At 39.1% G+C, this 20,350-nt stretch overlaps 2 protein-coding genes across 9 annotated transcripts in view; one reads left to right on the top strand and one right to left on the bottom strand.

The window, feature by feature from the left end:
* CMSS1 (cms1 ribosomal small subunit homolog) overlaps window positions 1–20,350 on the bottom strand; it is a 244,933-nt gene that overhangs the window by 108,511 nt on the left and 116,072 nt on the right. For 5 of the 7 annotated variants that reach the window (XM_030020077.1, XM_041124879.1, XM_030020080.1 and 2 more), the window contains exon 2: window positions 12,023–12,073. The exons of the other annotated variants lie outside the window; for them this stretch is intronic. In XM_030020077.1, coding sequence (XP_029875937.1) covers window positions 12,023–12,073 — 51 coding nt within the window. The remainder of the gene's footprint in view (window positions 1–12,022; window positions 12,074–20,350) is intronic. 7 annotated transcript variants of the gene reach the window in all.
* LOC115343724 (filamin A-interacting protein 1-like) overlaps window positions 1–20,350 on the top strand; it is a 140,385-nt gene that overhangs the window by 76,485 nt on the left and 43,550 nt on the right. The window lies entirely within an intron of this gene.

Here is a 20,350-nt window from a genome sequence, read left to right on the forward strand (position 1 = left end):
ATTTAATATATAGGGAATAGAATCACCTATCCAAAAGCATTATTGGAAGTGAAGATATTTTTCAAAAACACAAGGACTGAAACAGCAACAGAAATAATGGTCCATGTAAATTACCAGAATTAAAGAGGGAAAAGGGAAGAAAAACCATCATTATTAAATGCACCTTTATATTAGGGAGACTAAAATCCTTCCACGAGGCCTTCCTAATAGACCTAGTACTGAAAAGATCTTCTGTTGTTCAGTTACTGGAAAGGCCCTCTGCCTATCACCATTGTTGTATGCAGGATTGGATTACACTTAGCAACAGTGAAAGTACTGCACTTGTACCCTTCAGGAGAAAAAAACCCAACCAACCAACCAAAACTAAAAAAACCCCACACAAATCAAAACTTCTTATCCTAACATATTCTATCCTGGAATTTAAAAAATTAACCTAAGCTTAAGTTTACACATAAGCAATAGATGGTATCTGTGTATGATCTAAAAAAGTCCAGAAGGAAGTATCTTTGTAAGACTAATAGTGTAGTCCAGTTCATCTATTATTCTCAATTATCATTGTTTTAAAAATGTATAAGGAAGTAATAATTAATTACTCTAAACTCTCCCTAGTTATTCTCCAGACTTTATACATTCAGCCCAAAGAATTTTTCCAGTTATTTTCTAGGTATGTTGCACTACACTATTCCATGTAATGCAGAGGAAAATACAATCAAGACATCAAAAAAAGCCAAAAACTTACAGATCCATGTCACCACTATGTTCCAGCTGACACACTGGGTGACCCTGAGCAAATCAGCCACATTCCCACCAAAAATGGAGAAGGCTCCAGACTCTGAAAAATGACTGTCAGACCAAAAAATGTTTACAGACCAGCTTGCAATCATCAAACAGAGGGCTCTGCAAATGGAAAGTATTACAGCATATGCTATGTTCTAGCCATGAGTTTTAAAAAACCAAAAAGAACAGTAGAAAAGAACCTTTGCAGTCATGACTAGGCACACGTTCCAAACAGAAATGAAACTCCTGTTTCTTGGGTATAGCTCTTTGATTTTTCATTACTTATACTGGATAAAGTCTCGGGCTAGAAACAAGAAAAATAAATCAGAAGTTCATACATACAGGATCATACGAAAGCTATTGAAATACTTCACAAACTGCAGGCACAACAAGCTTCTTGGAAAGAGGCAGCATCTATTACTAGATTTAATTCCTATAGCTAAAGGTCAAATTTCCACGTACCAAAGCCCGTCTTCAGGTTTCAGTCACCTTTGTAATGTAAGGAAAAAAAGGAAAAGCAGCACTTTCCATAAAAGGGCAAGATGCAGAAGGGAGAAAACAACCTGTGTCAGGTCAGGATGCAACGAAGCACACACAAACCCTTGATTTGACAGATGGAATGAGAAGCCCTTGCCTTTGATTTGCGCATGAGAAATCAAGATATGTTGGTGTTTATTTGCGGGAAGAGAGGGTGTCACCATCTGAAAGGCACCCAGCAAATATTTTTTTCTCCTCCTGCTTGGGCTGGTTGGTAAGATTTGGATGAAGGTGCAAAGAAACCAAATGCCACTCTGTTTCCTCGCAAAACGCTTGTTCCATCCAAATGACTGCTCCCCACAGAGAAGGCAGCAGCAGAGTTCGCGTTAGCTTCTTCTGCAATGTATCAGTTGCAAGTGCGAAGACTCAGCAGTAGGAATGAGAACTTTAACGCAGATAGACGCTCAAGCTGTAAGTGTATGATAATTTACTGATAAGAGCAAATCCTGTTTTATAGTATACACTGGCCAGTGTTACTGGCAGCAATTAATTATGGCTATGAACAACGCTAGCTAAGACAAACATGGTGGAAAAAAATGACAATATGATTAGTCACTGTGCGGGAACTTAGAAGCAAAGATACAAGTCACAATTTTGTCTTTCACATCTACATGAAGTAGGGGTACTCAGGTTTTTGAGAGTCTACTAAAGGAACCACTGGAGATTATTTATAATTTTACAGGGTCACTTTTCCTTTTGATTCTTAAGCTTTAAACCAAGCAAACAAGCCAATAAAAACTAAGAAAATGGGATTATGAAGTGTAGAAGAAGGGTATAGACACTTTGTTATCCTTGTTTATGTTCCTCTTCTCATCTGCCTCTACATGAAAGAATCACGTAAAGAAATACATTCATTGATTAGAAAGGCACTGCGTAAGACCAACTCAACACACATTGTTCCCAAATGCATAGCATAAGCAAAGCAAAATCCTACTCTATTTCCCATAATTATCTTTCCCTTTAAAAGAAAAAACAAAAAACACATCAGCTATACCCATCATTCAACATGTAAATCTAAACAGATAGAGAACAGAAATAAGCATTTTCTCTCCATGTGTGAAATTCATGATTACTCCAAACAATTAAAAGCATCAGAGTGCCTAACACCCATTGGTTTCTCCAAGCATTCATCCATACTGCACTCCTGGCAGTGGTTTCAAAGAAAATCTGGATTAAATAACATGATTCAGATGTGAAAAGACTGACAATAAACAGCATTTTAGTACCGCTCAGTCATAAACCAGCAAGCTTTAGTACTGCATGTCCACTTTAGGAAAAATGAAACTGTTTCTTCCGAGAACACCATGCTGGGTGTTTGACCCATGTGCCCTGCAATGAAAACCAGGGGAAATTTGTTTTTCTGATTTCCCTTGTTCCATCAACATTTAAAAGCAGCCATACATCATAAACTAAAACTATTAAAAAATCCCAACTTTTCTTTTAATATCTTATAAAAACAATTTTTAAATTAATTACCCACTTCTGTCATTTTTAATAAAGCCATTTTATGATGTTCTTCTTAAAGAACAATGCTCACAGAACAACTACAAACAAAGCCTTAAAAGGCTTTTCTCAAAGATCACTAAGCAGATTGGAATGCCTCTGATCAATGCAAAAGCATTGCAAGCATGTCCTGATGCTAACATAAATGATAGGCCTACCCATGGCAAGGAGGCAGCTAGAGAGCTCTGGGAAGAAAACATGAAGCACAGTGACTTCTTCCACATTTTATAAGGGCCTTCCTTATCTCTCTCCAAATCCCTGCAGGAAAGGGTCTTTTGGTAGTTCCCATAACCACTAATTCTTCTCTAAAATGGACAGAAGAGCAAACATAGTAATGGGACTCACCACATTTCTGGAGTCTCCTAGGCTATGGTGGACAGATGAACTTACCCTGCTATAAAATAAACTTCTCAAATGCAAGTATATATCACAACACACTACTAGCAGATGGCGATTATAAAATGTGTATGAGGGAGGGTTGGGTATGCTTAGTCACACTGTTCACAAGAAAAGACAGATTACTATGGAGATGCTGCCACAACGATGCATAAGTTCCAAAATTCAAAGCTGAAAAAAGATTTCAGAATAGAATTTGAGCAGAATTGCAGAAAACAGCAAGATATGGCAAAAAAAAAAAGCGTGACTGTACGCTTGCCTCATTCTTGTAATCTTTCTGTGGCTAACAGCTATGGCTAGAGACAAGACAGAGCTAGATGGACACTGGTCTGACACAATACATCTGCTCCTCAGTGCTCAGGAGAAGCCAGATATAAGGAAGTGATAGCCTTTCTTAGTTTAATCATGTTACTGATGGTGTGATCTTTTTATTACTTAATTATTTAATAGCAGTTCTTTTATTGTTAATGGATGTGGTTTATGCAAATCTTATCCACTACAGATACAGACTTATAAATTACTCTAAATTACAGTGCTGTAATTGGACAGTGTTGACATGAAACTTGAGTAGTTTAGGAATTTCCAGAGGCACGATGCCTGGAGCCAAAGTTTAATTTCAGCTCTGAAGCAGATTCCCTCTGCACCTTTAGGCTACTCATCTCCATTTCCTCCTCTAAACTTGCCTCCCACGATGGTGCTAGAGGTTTAATTAATGTATGTGAATCATCTTAGCATTGCCGCCTGAATTCCAGATATAACCAATAACGAGCCAAAGTTTTACTCAGACAAAACTGTAGCTGCATTTGAGGAAAAGCACACCTTCCACTATGCCAGTCAGAAGCAGTCTTGCAAAACATCAAAACCAAAGCTGTGCTATTTTTCATCTCTGCCAACAAGTGCAGTAGTCTGCCTTTAAGTGTGCAGCCACTTAGGCTGTTAAGCTTCCATACAGCCTGCACTCTGACCTGTGGCATCGTGGCTTCTCTGCTAACCACGCTCAAGTTAGCAAACTAAGATACAGCAGTCAGATGATAATCTATGTGTACCTGCCTTCTCAACCCCCAGATGCAGAGCAGATACCGTCACTGGTTGTGAGCATGCATCCTCTGCCAGGAGTCACCTCTCCTCAGATGATATGTCTCCCCTTTCCCACCCACCGCCACAGGGCAGGTCGACACTCCTCAAGCTAGCTGAGCTGCTTGCATGATCACTCCCTAACTGTTTCCACCCAAGACAGGTTAGCACAGATGACCTCCTTCAGCTTTTTTGGTTGAGCCTGCTCATTCCAACCGAAACACGCCCAGAGAACAGTTGCAGCTGAGAAAGTGGGAATGAGGGGGTAGAGGAATATCACAAGAGATTTGTGGTAAGTTCTTGTATGTGACCACCATACCATTAATCAATGACAAGGGACTTGTTCAAATTACGCGGCTGCCAGATGTGTTCCTCCCTGTGCCTTCATGTCATTCACATGACTTCACATTCATGAGACTCCCTGCGCACCAGATTTGATCACCTCCATCTCTCTCTTCAAGTACTTTTGAATGCTGTGATCCCAGTTGTTTTTTTGGCATCAGCATCAAGAACATAATTTCAGGCACGTGTTATTGAAGAGACTGGTTTTTTTATGTGACACTAAACAGCTTTACATTGTAGAGCAAAAGGAAAAGGAAGCTACTGGAAGTACTGTAACTGGAAAGTGCCATTACTTTCCATCTGGTGACCTCCTGGCAATTCCAGAGGTATCACAGCAGGCACGTTCCTGTCCCACCTCCCTGTTTAGTTTCTCATGACAGTCATCATCACCCTCTTATCTTGTCTGGCCATTAGGATCACTTCATCATACACTGCAGGCTAAAGATCTTCATTGAGTAATTTCAAACCTATAACTTCAGAGTTGTGAGACAGCTTGTGGGTGAATGTCCAGTTTTAATGACAAGATGTAAAGTGATGGGAGAAGCTGTTATGCCTCTCAGAGGCAAGCTGTTCCTTTAAGTTCCAAGACCAGTTTCAGCAAGTAAATGTCAGGAAAAGAACTGCCAAAAAAAAAATAAAAATTAAACCTACATCAGTCATTTATTACACAGAAGAGAATTAAACTGCTGTCAGTCCTAAGTTCCTCAAGGTCTGACTGTTTCTGTTTCAGTACCAAGTATATTGCCAGATCCATTAAAAAAAAAAAAAAAAAAAAAAAAAAAAAAAAAAAAAAAAAAAAAAAAAAAAAAAAAAAAAAAAAAAAAAAAAAAAAAAAAAAAAAAAGACTACAAAACCAATGCATGTACATGCATGTGCCCAGACACACACACCGTGGATGACATTCACTCCACACAAATCTCATGGCAAGATCCATTTAAAATATCTGCTAATTACCATCCTGGAAAAGAGATTATATTCAGATTTTGTGACTGATATAAAAAAACCACACATGTGTTGTTAACACAAGACAAAACATGAGCATCTCGTCATGGAACTACCTGAAATCTACCACTTATTTTCATTTCATCAAAACAAGACAGGTGGTCCACTCATCACCAAAAGCTCACCTTTCTCAGAGATGTCAGCCACTGTGAAAACCTTCTCAGAGCATTACAATCAACAAGAGATGGAAACTCAATGAATGTTAAACTTTATTAAATTTCTATTGATATTATGTTACAACCAAGACATTACAGGCCCCCTGTTACTAACTGCAAACCAGAGACCTGAATACTCAAAGGATTAAGGCTTTCATCTTTTTCTCTAATGGTTAAAGTTGTTTTCAGTTTGCAACTTCGGCAGGTCAAAACAAGCAAATTAATATGTATTTTTTTAAACTAAACTCAGACATCAAATCTTTCCACTATACATACCATTTGTTAGCAAACTTGCAGATACTTTCCATCCATTTACATTCACTGGCACCAAAGCGCAGAGAGAGTATGAACTGCTTTCCCATTTCCCCGCAAGCAGCATTCTTCTCCAACCTTTGATTAGCTAAACTGAAACTAGTTATAGGACGACTAAAAGCAGTTACCCACGTAAAACCAGTATGTTAGTGAACAACTGATTATATTAAAAATGTGATACTCATTTGAGAATATCCTTACAAAAAACCCTAAGAAGTCCCATGGCTTTTTAGGAGTCTTTTAAGCTGTAATCTAGTTTACATACATAATTTATAGCATAGAAACTAAGTCAGCTGCTATGTAATCAAGGCTCCTCATGAGAAGTACAGCTTTGCAATAACTCAACATGCACTGTTCTCAACATATAGGAGCCTGGAACACTGCAATCATTACCAAGGGCAGCTCATGGAGTCTTCCCCCTAAAATTCACAGGAAGACATTTTCACCTTCCCCTCCCACTCAGAAACTCTCCTAATTGCTCTGTTAGAAAATGGAGTCTGTCCTTCTCTGACACAGCTACTGCCTCCCAAACACAACTCCCACCTTTTGACATCTACGAGTAAATAAGTGCCTCCAGTATAAGACTCTCCCAGCCCTGAAATGCCTGGTCTCTTCTTAACATGCTAGAAGAGGCTAGGCTGGCAGGAGAGACTATACTCTGACCTAACTTTCAGTCCTCCCTTCCTCCACACCCTGCTGTGTGTCCCTTTGCCCGCAAGTCCAGATCAGGGACGCTGGCAGGAAGGGATGCTGCTCACTTCTGCAGAAGTGAGACCTCCTCTGTATGGAAATGCAGAAAGTCTCCTGTGAAAAGCCTTCCCTTTGCATTTGGAACAGACCCAGACTTAACCGAAGGCAAATTTTCCTATTCAAATGGGAAATGAGCAGAAAATGCAACACATATGAGTAAAAACTCATGTGCATGAGAGTTCCTGTTCCTAGTAAATAATTATTATCTGCAGTAACGGGCAGTGCAGGTCCTGCCTCTCCCCCCCGCTCCCTTCCCCCCTTTCTTTCCCCCCTTTATTTCAATTACAGCATCAAAAGAAAACTAAGACCTTTTAGAGACATAAGTGAAGCATTCCTGCTCTGGAACGGCATCAGCATCTGGACACCTGGCAAAACATAGTTCAATACCTACTGTACCTATTTCTCAACCCTCCTGACATCAAGCATGAATATTCTTGCCTTTCTTCTTATTTACCAACAACATTTAAAGCCAAGAGTGTTCAGAAGTCCACTTCAATGGGTTTTGTTCTGGTTACATTACAGCAAATTGCTTTGATCTGGGGGAGGGAGGAGGAGGGGAGCAGAGAACATCTTAAGTTCACAAAGCCAAAAGCCAAGATGCACAAAACTGAAACATTCCAAAGTTAAAAATAATCGTCTTTAAACTGCAAGAGCAGAGCTGTAATTTTGAGCAGTACAGCATGACATCATGGTTTATATGGGGCCAGCTCAATAAATCAAACCGTGCCTAATTAGAGATCCTACTGCAAATCTACATTATTTGGACAAATAATTAAAACAGGACAGTCCGTAACACAAGCCAGATATATTTACTAAAATATGTTCTTTTCAAACTTTTAGGTTCACTACTGCTTACAAAGCTTTCACATTTAGTAAATTACAGACCCCTAAGCTTTTATTTTAGGCTGACTTCACTTTCAAGGAATTCTTCAATTAACTTTACGTTGCTTTAAGCTCTTCATCCAACGAGAAAACAATCTGTGGTTTCTTACGTCTTCTAGTGCCAATGGCTGCCCTCCACGTTTGACTTGCAGACTTATTGTCTCTTTAGAGCCAGGGTCTGTTTGCCTAAAACCAGCCTAGTTGTCATAGCACTTTGACAAGCCCTCTGTAGAAGGAGAACAAAACTTTGTGGTGGGTAAACTGCTGAGAATAATGAAGGTTGTTCTCACAATCTCAACAGACGAGCGCCAAATTTAAGGAACACTCAGCAATAAACCCAGAGCTGAAAGCTCTGACTACCTGAGTTGCCCTTCTTTCCTACTAACCCAATTCTTAAATTTCCAGTTTCTACTTTTCTCTTTTCAGTTGTTTTTCTAAAATGTGTGCTTTTTCTCAAATCTAAAAGCTATGACATGCTCAAACATTTACAGCCTACAAAACCCAGTGCTATCAAACATTACTATCTGTAGATGGTCAGGATGCCTCTGAATTGTTGGAAATGCTGTAGAGACTTTGACTATCAGTTACTGGGTAGATAATGTTAAATCAAGAGCCAAAGAACTTAATAAAAAGCATGAGCTGAACAAAAGGGACAGGATTGATTCCTAAACTGCACATTTTTCCTCCTAGAGTTTGAGAGATTTGTGTGTATTTTTTTAATCTCAGATTAAAAAAGAGGGGAGAATGGGCAGCTCTCCTTCCTTTTCCCTTCTGACGTTTGACTTGCTAAATGGACCAACATACAGAGAATTAGAAAAACTGTAAAGACAATGACTGAGGAGCAAAATGTTTGACACTGTCAACAAAAAAGGGCTACACAAAAATGAGTTATGTCTATTAGTGCAGTATCATGTTGTCCAATTAATTTTCTTCTATAGAACATTAACCAAGAACAGACATGGAGAAAGTATCATTCACTTCTTAATACACAGATTTTAGATAAAATAATCCAGAGAGATTTAAAGGAATCAAAGCATATTAAATATTATATGCACTGCATAACAATGTTCATAAAGACATGGCAAATGCACCTCCTTCAACCAGAGCCACCATGATCAGCATATCCTTAAAACAGAAATGCACCTTCCAGACCTCCATTTGAATTCTTTGTTATAATAAAAATGCATCAGATGGGTAAATTAAGTTTTTTTTTTTATTATTATTTTTATTTAAGACTGTCTTTGCGGACAGAAATATTATGACAGACCTCTGTTAAGTGCAAGCATTTGGAGCCACAGCCATTCCAACTCCCTTACATTCTCAGTGTGCAGCAACAGATTTCTCAGGAAAAAAAAACCCTGTAACTATTTGGACATACTTCTGAAAGCAACAGTGAAAATTAAGAAAGCAGCCTTCCCAAAGTAGTATCTATTTTTGCAATGTGTGCTTTTAAAGCACAATGCTTACGGAATGAAATACTTCAGTTCTCTTGTGTAAACTTGTACAGATTGTTTGCTATTGATCTTTTGAGTCATATTTTGGCAGTAAACTGGTACCCTTGTAGAAAATATAAGTCCTACAGACTAAGTGATGTAATCTACATCTATATATAACTACTTTTTACTTTTTTTTTTTTTTTTTTTTTTTAAAGAGGAAAACTCAGGAAAGGATACGAAAATCAAAGACAGGTGAAACAAAAAACCCCACCCCAGAATATATGTAGTTAAATTTCTATTTCAAAATAAATAATCTGGACTCCATACTTCATTTTTTTTTCCCCAGATTATAAGCCTTGTGATAATGAAAACCTTCAGAAGAGAGAGATTGTTTGTTTATAGGAACATGGCTCTTAAGTCACAGGACAGAGCTCAGATGACATAAAGTGGTGTTTCTACCTGTACTCAAGATGTAGAACCATAAAGTACTTTCTTAACTGAATGACATAAAGTGACTCTATAAAACCAGGGCAAAAACTGATCTCAAGGAAGTGAAATCTGCATTTTTTCACAGCAGATTCTTCTTTCCTTCCTGCCGCCAAGCTACTGTCTATTCAGAAAAAAAGAAAAAAAAAGAAGAAAAAAAAAAAAAAAAGAAAATTGCACTGTAGCAAGGCCAGCCATGTGGCCCAGGCTTGTGCAGCGTGTGCAGTACATGTACATGCACACACTGATGAAACATTCCCTCTCTACCTCTGTTGTGGCCCAGAGCAGATGCCACAATGTCCAGGTTTCTAGTCCTTTGTGGAGTATGTAACCCTGCATGGCAGTTTGGACAGAAGCAGGGAGAGCCTATGGAGGAGGGTAGCTGATAGAGGGAAATGAATACAATGCTCTTGACTGGTAATTAAAAGCTTTGCTCAGCAGAGACATTGCCAGGAAAGGACAAGAGTGAGTGAGAGAAAGCCCATGAGCAAGAGTGAGGGCATGCACAGGACATGGAACACATGTGCTTCCCCCATTCCCTCTGTCAGGTTTCTCCCATCGACTGAGAACCACCACTACCTAAGGGCTCGAATCTCTTCAAAGTCTGGTTACCCTAAAAATAGGAACACGGTCAAGGCCAATATGTAGAGAACAACTGGAGGAATCCTACCCTTTCAATCTTAGGTCAATGTTTTCTTACCTCTCTGAAGCAGGGACTCACTGATGCCAGCTTTTTCATACCCTTTCCCTACTCCTCATGCCACCAGTGTCACTGCCTCTCTACCCTCTCCCCTCCACGTCACACTGCCTCCCACCTCTTCCTCACTGGCATCTGGGAACCAGTTGTGTGGAGAGCGGTGAAGATGAGGACAAACACCATGAACCCACTTCTGGGCAACTATGAGCTTTGTCTCTTGGAATAAAGCATCTCGAACTCCAGAGTTCACCTGAGAACAACACTAATTGCCTTTCAGATGGAATGGCAAGGAAGCAGCATATTGAAGGCTTGAGAAAATTAAAATCCACACAACTTGCATTGACTTTATTAGAGGCTGAAACCCACGTAAAATCTGTTTGAATTATAAGCAGGAGGTTTTTGCCTTACATTACACAAAGGATCAGACTAGATGGCTACAGAGGGTCCTTCTGACTAAGCTGTGACAATACAGATGCCAGAGAATTTTAAAGATCAGGATTATTTCCCAGTATAAATTACACTGTTTCTTGGTTTAGTTTTGGTCTTCTAAAACCAGACAAAACCCAAAGGAATATTATGCACACAGCAGCCCAAAGCCTGCCTTTAGATACTGTCCAAATGACATACTACTTTGACCAAGGAGATAGCAATACCTCTGTTTCCATTAATTCTCTATTGAGAATCACAGGATTCACATTGTTGATTTCCAGCATTACCTCATGCCCAGGCCTCTCACTGATTAATTAAAACTGTATACATATAGGAAAAAGAACAAAAAAGCAGAACTGCAATACTATGAACCAAGAGTGTCCTTGATAAAAGAAACGGACTGCTGTTCTCAACTCCTTTCCATAGGTTGATTGTGAATTGTAACCAGACAAGATCTCCTTTTTCAAGCTTCCAGCAACTGGCAAACATGTCTAACACACAGGAAGTCATATTTATAGTTGCATTACTCTCCACAATATACCAATTCTCTTACAATCAGAAGTTGTCTCTAGTCCTGCTAAATGAAAGATCTTTTTCCTTGGGAGTGCAGCCTTTTAACAAGAAGCTTCCAAATCTACAGTTAGTAATGGCTGCGGAGGCGAAAACACAGTACAGTACAGCTCCCCACGTCATTGTTACACAGTAAAGACCTAGCAGACTTTGGTTTTTTACAAAAACAACACAACTCTGGAATCCCGGTATTGCAACTTGTGTTAATTACTCTGTTGGATCATCGTTTAATTTACAGTATGTGTTTAACATACCTACTTTTTGCTATCCAGCTTTAAATTCTTCTTGGGTATAGAGAGATAAAGACCTTACTACTACATAAGCTTCGTTATATACCTGGGCAGGGCCTTTGAGCATGCAGATATTCCACAGGAAATATGAAGCAGCACACTCTGCTTCATTAAAGGAAAACCTATTTCAAACTTCTTCAAACTACTGCAGGTGACAGTTAATAACTTGCTTGTGCATTTGTACTATCACCCTGCATATAGAAAATTATTCAGAAAAAACCCAAACACCTACTTGAGATTTTCAAATTCTCTTCCAGCAACCATATCAGAGTATTTAAAGGGGCACAGCACTAGCCTTAGTCAAGGATTCCCCCTCCTCCCTTAAATACAGAGAAAAAGAATACCATTTTTTAAGGAAGATAGAAAAAGAGATTAATACTTTACCAAAGGAGAAATTCTTCCAAAGCAGAAAACCACTGCAAAAGTCATTCTTACCTAAAATTGAATGAAAAGAGAGGGGAAAGTAAGTAAGATTAAGAATCATCCCTCGGAGCACTGCACTTTCAAAACATAAAGAATTCCTGAACAATATTTTACAGACATCATGACAGCCATGGAACAAATCTAAAGAAAACAAGCTACACCAGAACAGGAAATTGCAATTTCTTTGAAACAATAATTAACCTTAAGAAAGAAACCACTACTAATATAAACAAACAAGTAATAAACGAAACCCTTTTACCACAGGGAAACCTGTCTTAAAGCAGCGGAACAAGGGAATATAAAAAGAGTTTGCCAGAAGTCATGGGTCTCTAAAGAAAATCACAGCAATTCTGTAGTAAGGATCATGCACACACAGACTTCAAATAGGTCGTCTTCAAGGTTTCAAAGAGGAGGCTGGACCACAGAAATTCAGTATCTTTTAAATAGAGGACTCGAATTTAAACTGAATGTAATCTCATGCTGCTGGCATTTACATGTAATCAGGAGGAGTTTGAAGGATATCTAGCAGGCTACATTGCTTTTATAATCATAGCTTTTGATGCCCAATCCTTGTCAATTATAAATAACTACAGTTATAGTAAGCATCTTGGTGATTATTTAATTATCTTAAATGGGAATCAGAAATGGGAAAAGATGAAACATCAGAAACTTGAACTTTTTTCATCAGAAGATGACGATTTCAAAATCTTTCATGAGAAACGTGCATAGAAGATTGAAAAAAGGTCTAATTTTTACAATTTAAAATCATTACTTTTAACATAAAAACTCATTCTTAAATCGGAAGTATTAATTTTTGCTTCCTTTTGCAAGTGAGCAGTAGTCTGCTTGTTTTTACTGATATTCCAATGGGAGGAAAAAAGTTCACAGGGGTATAAGAAAGCTGTAACTAAAATAAATACTAAAAACAGAAACAATTTATTTCAGATGTTAAGTCAACTATCTGCAAGTAATAGCATTTCAGATTGTCCTTATTTGTTCTTGTTTATTACACTGGTGCCTTTTGTGGTTTCTAGTATTTTGGCAACTGGAACATACACAGTAAAGCTAGCAACACAACACAAGTTTAGCAAAGGCGACCATAATTTGATTTAAAAACCAACACAGCATAGAGCAAGCAGCTCTATGAACAGTGGAACCAACCTAGTTGGGCCTCCTATAAATTTGTGTTCTATGGAGATTTGAAAAACGTTCCATAGGTCCACAAGCTCACGCTAAGATCTCTCTTCTACCTGGGAAGCCATTTTAATGAAATTTATTCAAACTTATTATCATCAAAATCTCTCTTTCTCAGCTGGTCCATCCCCATCACTGGGAATGACTGTCAGACAGACAGAAAAAAGTCCTTCTTCCCTAGAAGAGCAAGCCAACGAGAGAAGCATCAGATCCAGTACTTCTACATAGATTCATTCCATTTTTACACAGTGGCATTTAACTAAGAAAAAGAACTTTCCTGGTCTCCGAACCAGCTTCTTAACACTACAGCAGTGTTAAGTTTTGTGACTTCTTGCTATCTTTTACACTCATTTAGGAGGAAAAACCTTTATACAACGCTAAACCAGATTCACGGTAAGCAAGTTCCAATAACTTACCTACAAGGAGATTTTAGTAAAGTCAGAAGTGGAAAATATTTGTTACGGAGCTCTGAAACACAGATAGACCACCTGTGCCTCATCACCCTCACAAACTGGGTTTTTTCCTCTCTCTCCTAAAAGGATGTGGGAAATGGAAATTCCCAAACCTCGACAAATGGCAGAACATAACATGTACAAATTAAGAATGTCACAGCGTTGCATTCAGGAAGCTTAAAAGATTATCTCTGGAAAAACGTTCTCAAATGGAAAAATGGCAGCAGCAGCAATCATGGGAGATGAGGAAAAGTCAGGCCTATCTGAAAACAAGACAACCCCCCCAATTCCCAGGAGGAAACTTAGAGCAAGAATGAAGGAAGATCGCTGATGTTAAAGTTACGCACTTCTCTCATGCTGTTAAACCGAAGAGCAACAGTGCATTCAGAAACCCTCTGCATTACCCTGTAGCTGTCTACCTACTTGAGCTCACCAAGGGCTCCCAGGTAGCTAAGCAGCAAGCCAGAACGCTCGAACAGTCAGCAACAACCCTGCAAGGGGCTGTTTTAAGATACAGGCAGACCACCAACGAACCAGGAACAAAGGCTTTGTTTCTGCAAAAGTCCCCACAGAGATAGAGTCTCAAAAGAATTGCAAGAAATCCCAAGGTAGAGACGGTGTCTGGGCCCTTCTCAAAAGCCAGAGGGAGCCAAAGGAAAGGCTCCGGGCACAGACCTCTGCACTGCTGTTGCACTGCATCACCAGCATGAACCATCTCTCTTTGACAGGTGATGCCTTCACAGCACAACCTTTGAGCATCATGCCTATGCCCAAGTTCATAATTTTCTTCAATTCCACTTGCTCTATTCTTTTTTTTTTTTTTTTAAAAACAAACCCTGAGGTTCCCCATATCCTTCTGGTATCTTGTAACGAGAGATTGCTCAAGTGATGAATGGATACCAAGAACGTGCAAAGTCTGAAAGCAGATTTGAAGAAGCATTTCTGTGCACTCTCCCTGGAAGATAAGGTGACAACACCCAATTTAAAGTTTGCTGTAGGCTTCCCGTGGTCCTGGTATGACTAATACACCCAGGTATCTTTTACACCAGGAAAGGCCACAGGAAGAAAGGCATACACAGCAAAAATAAAATACTGAATCTTCACTGTTTTGGAGACTTCACAGGGCTTTTTCTGAATATGCAGGACTCTAACGTTGGCCTTTTGCATCCCCCTATGCATGGTGATCTTTGCCCAAATACAAGATAAAAAGTACTGAAGTAGCAAGATGACCATACAAAGCATTTGGAGAAAGCTACCTAGCTGCACACAGAAACAAATGGTGACCTGGAGCATTATCAGACAAGCTGTCTGAAGCTTGACAACAGACCACAAATGCCAACCAAAGAAAAGCATGTGCAAAAGTCACATTAATCCTTAGGTAAACCTAGATTTAAGTAGCCCAATAAATAAGACTATGAACCGTTGTTCTGGCCATTTAACCCACTTAGTTATTTTGGCTTGGTACACTTGCTATCGGGCCACCTGAGCCAGGACACTGCTGCTAACATCTGTTTCCTGCCTCTTGGGCCCTTCCTCAGTCCGCGCTTCCTCGGGACTCGTTTCACCGAGCCAAGGAGCCGGACGGAGTGCTCTCTCTCTCTCTCTCTCCGTGGACTGTTTGCTGCTTTGAGCAGCAAAAGGCAACTACAACTTGACATGAACTGGAGAGTGGGCAATGTCCTGCCTCATAAACCTGGAGAAACAAAGGTACGGGTTTTACAGAAGTTGTTTAAAGACAGTTTCTTTCTTGCATTTCTACTTCATTTAGTGCCTTGCAGTTTTGAAAACGAAATTTTTAAGCTTTGTTTGATTCATTTTCTAGTTGAAAGTGCAGGAGAAGAGGGGTTTAGGTGAAAGGCAAAAAATCAGTTCTACACTCAAGGCGCTGGCTATTTAGCCAGAAGAAAACAAAAGCCAGAAATACCATTTCACTGCTCAAGCTGAAAGACAGATTCTAGATACACAGCTTACATAAAGGCACGTGTCAAACAATATGCTTGATTTTTGCTTAAACACTGACTCACTGAATAAAACCTACGTTACTCTTTTATGTAAACAGTTCCTTTAAAAGGAGCAAGATGAAATACAGGCAACATTGAGCTGGACATGAACTTTTGCCGTCCCCATTCAGGCATCTGTGTAATTATAATCATTAACTCCACTAGCATATACTGCAATGTGTGCAAAATGTGCTGCATGTTGCATTAGAGAACTTTTTTTTTTTTTTTAGAGATTTTTAAATGATATGTTTATGTTAAGAATTTACTAATCTGGTGCACCTTTTGACACTAGCAAATCATAGGATGAGTTTGTTTTCCTTTAAGATATGTTTGTAAAATGTAACCAGAAAGCGCATACAGAATTTTATCTCAGCATCAGTATGGCCCTTATTAGAGGCAGTCAAGAGGTATACCTTATAAAAATAAGCTGGGGTCTTTTTCTGGCTAATTATTCACTTCGACCATTCTTTTCTCTTAAGCGAATGTTATTTCCAAGAAATGTCACTTAGATAAGTATCAAGGTTGTTTACATTCTACACAAATGTTACACTCTCAAGCTTTCATTTTTGAAAATGTCAAAAAGTAAGGGGGATGATGCTGTGCTTGTAAAAACATTCTTTATTAACAGAATGAGTCTCATGGCATTTTAGGTTTCCCACAAGACATTTTTCTGTCTATCATTTCAGAACTTTTTCCCACACATCGTGTTCCTGATACAGGCTTTGGCAGGTTGCGAGATATGAGCTGGCTGGAAAACGGTAGCTTGTTTTCAGCATAACCTTCTACTGTTAAACATCAAGTACTTTTTGCACAAGGTAATTCAGACTGAGCAGCACACACACAGAGGATATGACAGTTTTAGCTGAGGAAAGCTGAAGGATGCCAAATACTTCGTGACAGTTTTACAGAGAAAACAAAGGAATCTTGAAAAAATAATCAGCATTTCTTGCAAATTCTACATTGTCTTCATTCTGGTCTCCTAAGAGAGACCTGAGAGCATTTGACAGAACACTTTCTAGCAAGTTTAGGGGAACATCAATACAGACACTCTACAAGGAACCTGTAGTTAAAGAACACACATACACAAATAGCAGAACAAATACTGATCTTCACATACAAAAGAGGTCCAGTCAGCCAGCCAACAATAAGGGAATGACCAAGACTTCAAAGTGTTACCAGTGAACATGCTCATGTTTTCTTGATCAGCAAGATGAACTTCCTGACTACCCCATTAAGTAATCAACAGGTGAACTGAACATGATGGGAACAGTTGCACCTGCAGCCCAAGGAAGTTTCAAAAGCTGGAGACAGCATCACAAACTCGCCATTTGTATTCTGTAAGCTTGTATCTGTGCAAACACACAAGAAGAAACAGGAGGCTTTACTGACATACAGCAACTGACTCATGGTCCTGTTGCAAAGCTTACTAATGTCGTAAGGCTATCATTGCTAAACCCATGAATGTGAAAAAGGCTTTAGCTGATAAAAATCAGAATTCACATAAGGACAGAGAAAGTTTCTAAAGCTGCCTGGACCACAGATATCTAATGGTGCTTTTCATTTAGCATTATGGTCAGCTATCTCTAAGAAGTGTATTTAATGTTTCATAAACATAGAGTTTAAAACAAAAGTGCTTCTAATCAGATCTGGCAGGAAAGGAAGAAATGCATACATAGAATGAGGTAAGTGTGATCTTGCCCAGCTGAAGAACAGGGAATGGCAGGGCTTCAGGCCATGACTCACACAGACACTAAACAGTAGAGAGCTACAGATAATTCTCAGGTAAACTTTGCATGAGCCACTACGTCATCCTTCTCTACCCTTCCTGCATTAATCATGTCATTAGTAATCTGACGCAGCCCAAGAAGAATGTCTGATTTACAGGGAGCAGAGCAATGCTAACAGAACAAACACTCTGGCAGGTCAAAAAAGGAAAGAGCAACCTAAATTACATTTTAGTCCAAACCACACCCTAGAAGAACAAGAAAACTAGGAAAAAGAAAAACAAAACCTGAAAAAGTTATCTTCCCACCGTGAGATTGCATACTTCATTAAAAGTTCCTGATGAACCAGTTACTGAGAGTACAAATACGAAGGATATGCAAGAGCACATGGATAAAGAACCAGCCTGAACATGTACCTAAACAAAGCAAAGAGGAAAAAAAACCCCCATGCTTTCTTTTCAATTTTTCATCACAGTTATGCGATTTCCACATTAGTCTAGATGTTTTTAAACATCTTTTATAGCGTACAGTTGTGAATCAATTGTACAGTGAGTACCAAGTGTACTTGGTAACCAAGTGTTAGGAAAGAGTCATGTCCCAGCCAGGTATCTACCTTACTGCACTAAATTAAGAAGGACAAGGGGAAATACTGGGGCAAGAGAAAAATGCAGAGTTTCAGAATTTCTTTTTAAAATTATTACTCACTCTGGATTGATAGCAGTCTCTTAAATTAATGTGGCTATCATTTAAAATATTGTATATGGCTATTTCACCTTAAACATCTCAAAAAAGTAATGATCATTTGAAGGAAGGCAGATCACTCTGAAACAAATAAAGTACCCCCTAGATTACTTAAAAAACAGAACGAAATTATCCTTAAGTTTCTTGAAGCAAAGAAAATGACCACCCAAAATATCCAAGGGGTGCAGGTAGCAGCAGCAACTGCATTAAAAAAAGTCCACAAGAGCCATTTCACAGTAGCAGTTCTCAGAAGAGCATCCACAGCAAATGTGGGTTTTGTTCAGGTTCTCATGACTTCATCTGCTTCTAAGTCTTCCTAAGTAAGCTGCCTATTTTCTTAATGTTTCCTTCCCATAGAACACTCCCTTTTCCCTCACTTTCCTCTCATTTTATCTTAGCGCCAATCCTGTGAACTGCCAAATTGATTTCTTAGCTTCATGACTTTAAACCACAGTGTTGTAGGTCTACTTTCCAACATAAGGCAAAGCTCTAGAAATTGAAAAGCAAAGTCAGAAAAAACTGTTTTATCTCCTCCTTTTCTTCTTTGTCTTTGGCCCACTACAATGGCTGCACATGAGCTACTAATACCTAAATGTGTCACCTCAGTTAAAAACAGCTAATCGTTTTGTTCTTACTGATTATTCATGGCATCCTTTTCTCAATAGTAAAAGTAGCATACAAAATATTACCAATTTTATAGCTAAAATGTTAAGACAATACATAAAAAATATTAATGGAATGCAAAATAACAAAGAAAGTACAACATTTATCTTCTGATACAAATTTAGAAAGCCTCTCCATTGTGTCACGACAGCAGGCCTAAATCTCCCATTAAAATTTAAATCAAGATGTTTTGAAGGTTTTTTCAACTTATGTAAATAGGCAGGTCCCTTTCCTGGCTTCTTGCTTTAAGGCCAACATTGACTTGAGAGAAGCAAAAAATTGTTTTGTCCCTGATAGTTGTTCAATGTCATATGCAGAAAACCATTAGTAATCTGAAATCTGAAATAGGCAGTCATCTGCTTTATAACTATTCCCTTTCTCATCAGTTTTTTGAAGGTCAGCTAAAGACTATTTGGGTAACAGTGAAAAATCTCTCAGGAGAGTCCCAGCATAGATAAACAGGGCTTGCCAGAAAATGGTAGGTTGGTAAGAGTGATCTGTTTCTGCTTCATTCAGCAAAGGTGTTAAGAACAGTTTCACAACTTTGGTTTATTTTGGGAGGAGTGGGGGTGTCTGGTTTGTTCTTTTTTAACTTAAGACCTTCTGAAACCAAAGAAAAGATTTGGAGATACAATGCCAACAGCTTAATGCATAATGTATAGTGTATGCGAGCATCCTGGGGGAAACCTGCACTCTGATAAACAACAGATTCCATCTTTCCCTGCCCTGAGGAGTGTAAACCAGGCTCACAGTTTACACCTAATCTAATGGTGGCTTTCAAAACAAACATTTCAGACATATCTAGCAAATACTCCTCTTCCCCACTCTGCATCCAAAACTTTCTCATGAAAAAAAGGCCTTCCTCCCTGACAAAGACTTCAAAGATATCTTCCAAATCTGCTGATGGCTTGCATTACATAGTACACCTGAGAATTTTAAACTGACCTTTTTCCCCTCCGAGAGGGCCTTCAGTCTGTTCCAAATGACCCACACACACTCAGCAGAAAGCCAAAGCTCCCAGAAACTCTTTCAAATACATAATGTATCTTTCCCATGGGGTGAGACTGTGTGTGCCCCTACGTGCACGCGAAAGGGTGAAAAGAGCTTTCCACAGTCTTGAACATCCCACAGCAAGCATCTGGTCCAGAGAAGTCTTTCCCTATTCCTTGCTCTGTGGCACCGCTTTCTTCCATGTCCACGTCTGAAAAGGGTCTCAAAAATTTACTCACAACTTGGAATTAACATGCATGTGCACTGTGCCAGCACAGGCTGTAGAAAGGCAAGGAGGAGGAACACCCACAACCCACTTAAGCTGCACACCTACTGTAGCGAGGCTCCTGGGATGGGAACACACAGTATAAATACCTCCCCCAGGAAGCTGCACTTTCCCCAAGGGAGCATGCAGTGGAGCTTGCACAGCTGTTATACGCCCCATGCAAATGCAGAGTCTTCTGGTGGTGGGAATTGAATTTGATACCTTCTGCCAACTTAAAAATCTATCTCTAGTGAGGAAAA

This window comes from Aquila chrysaetos, chromosome 7 (assembly GCF_900496995.4).
Source record: "Aquila chrysaetos chrysaetos chromosome 7, bAquChr1.4, whole genome shotgun sequence".
NCBI classification, from domain to species: Eukaryota; Metazoa; Chordata; class Aves; order Accipitriformes; family Accipitridae; genus Aquila; species Aquila chrysaetos.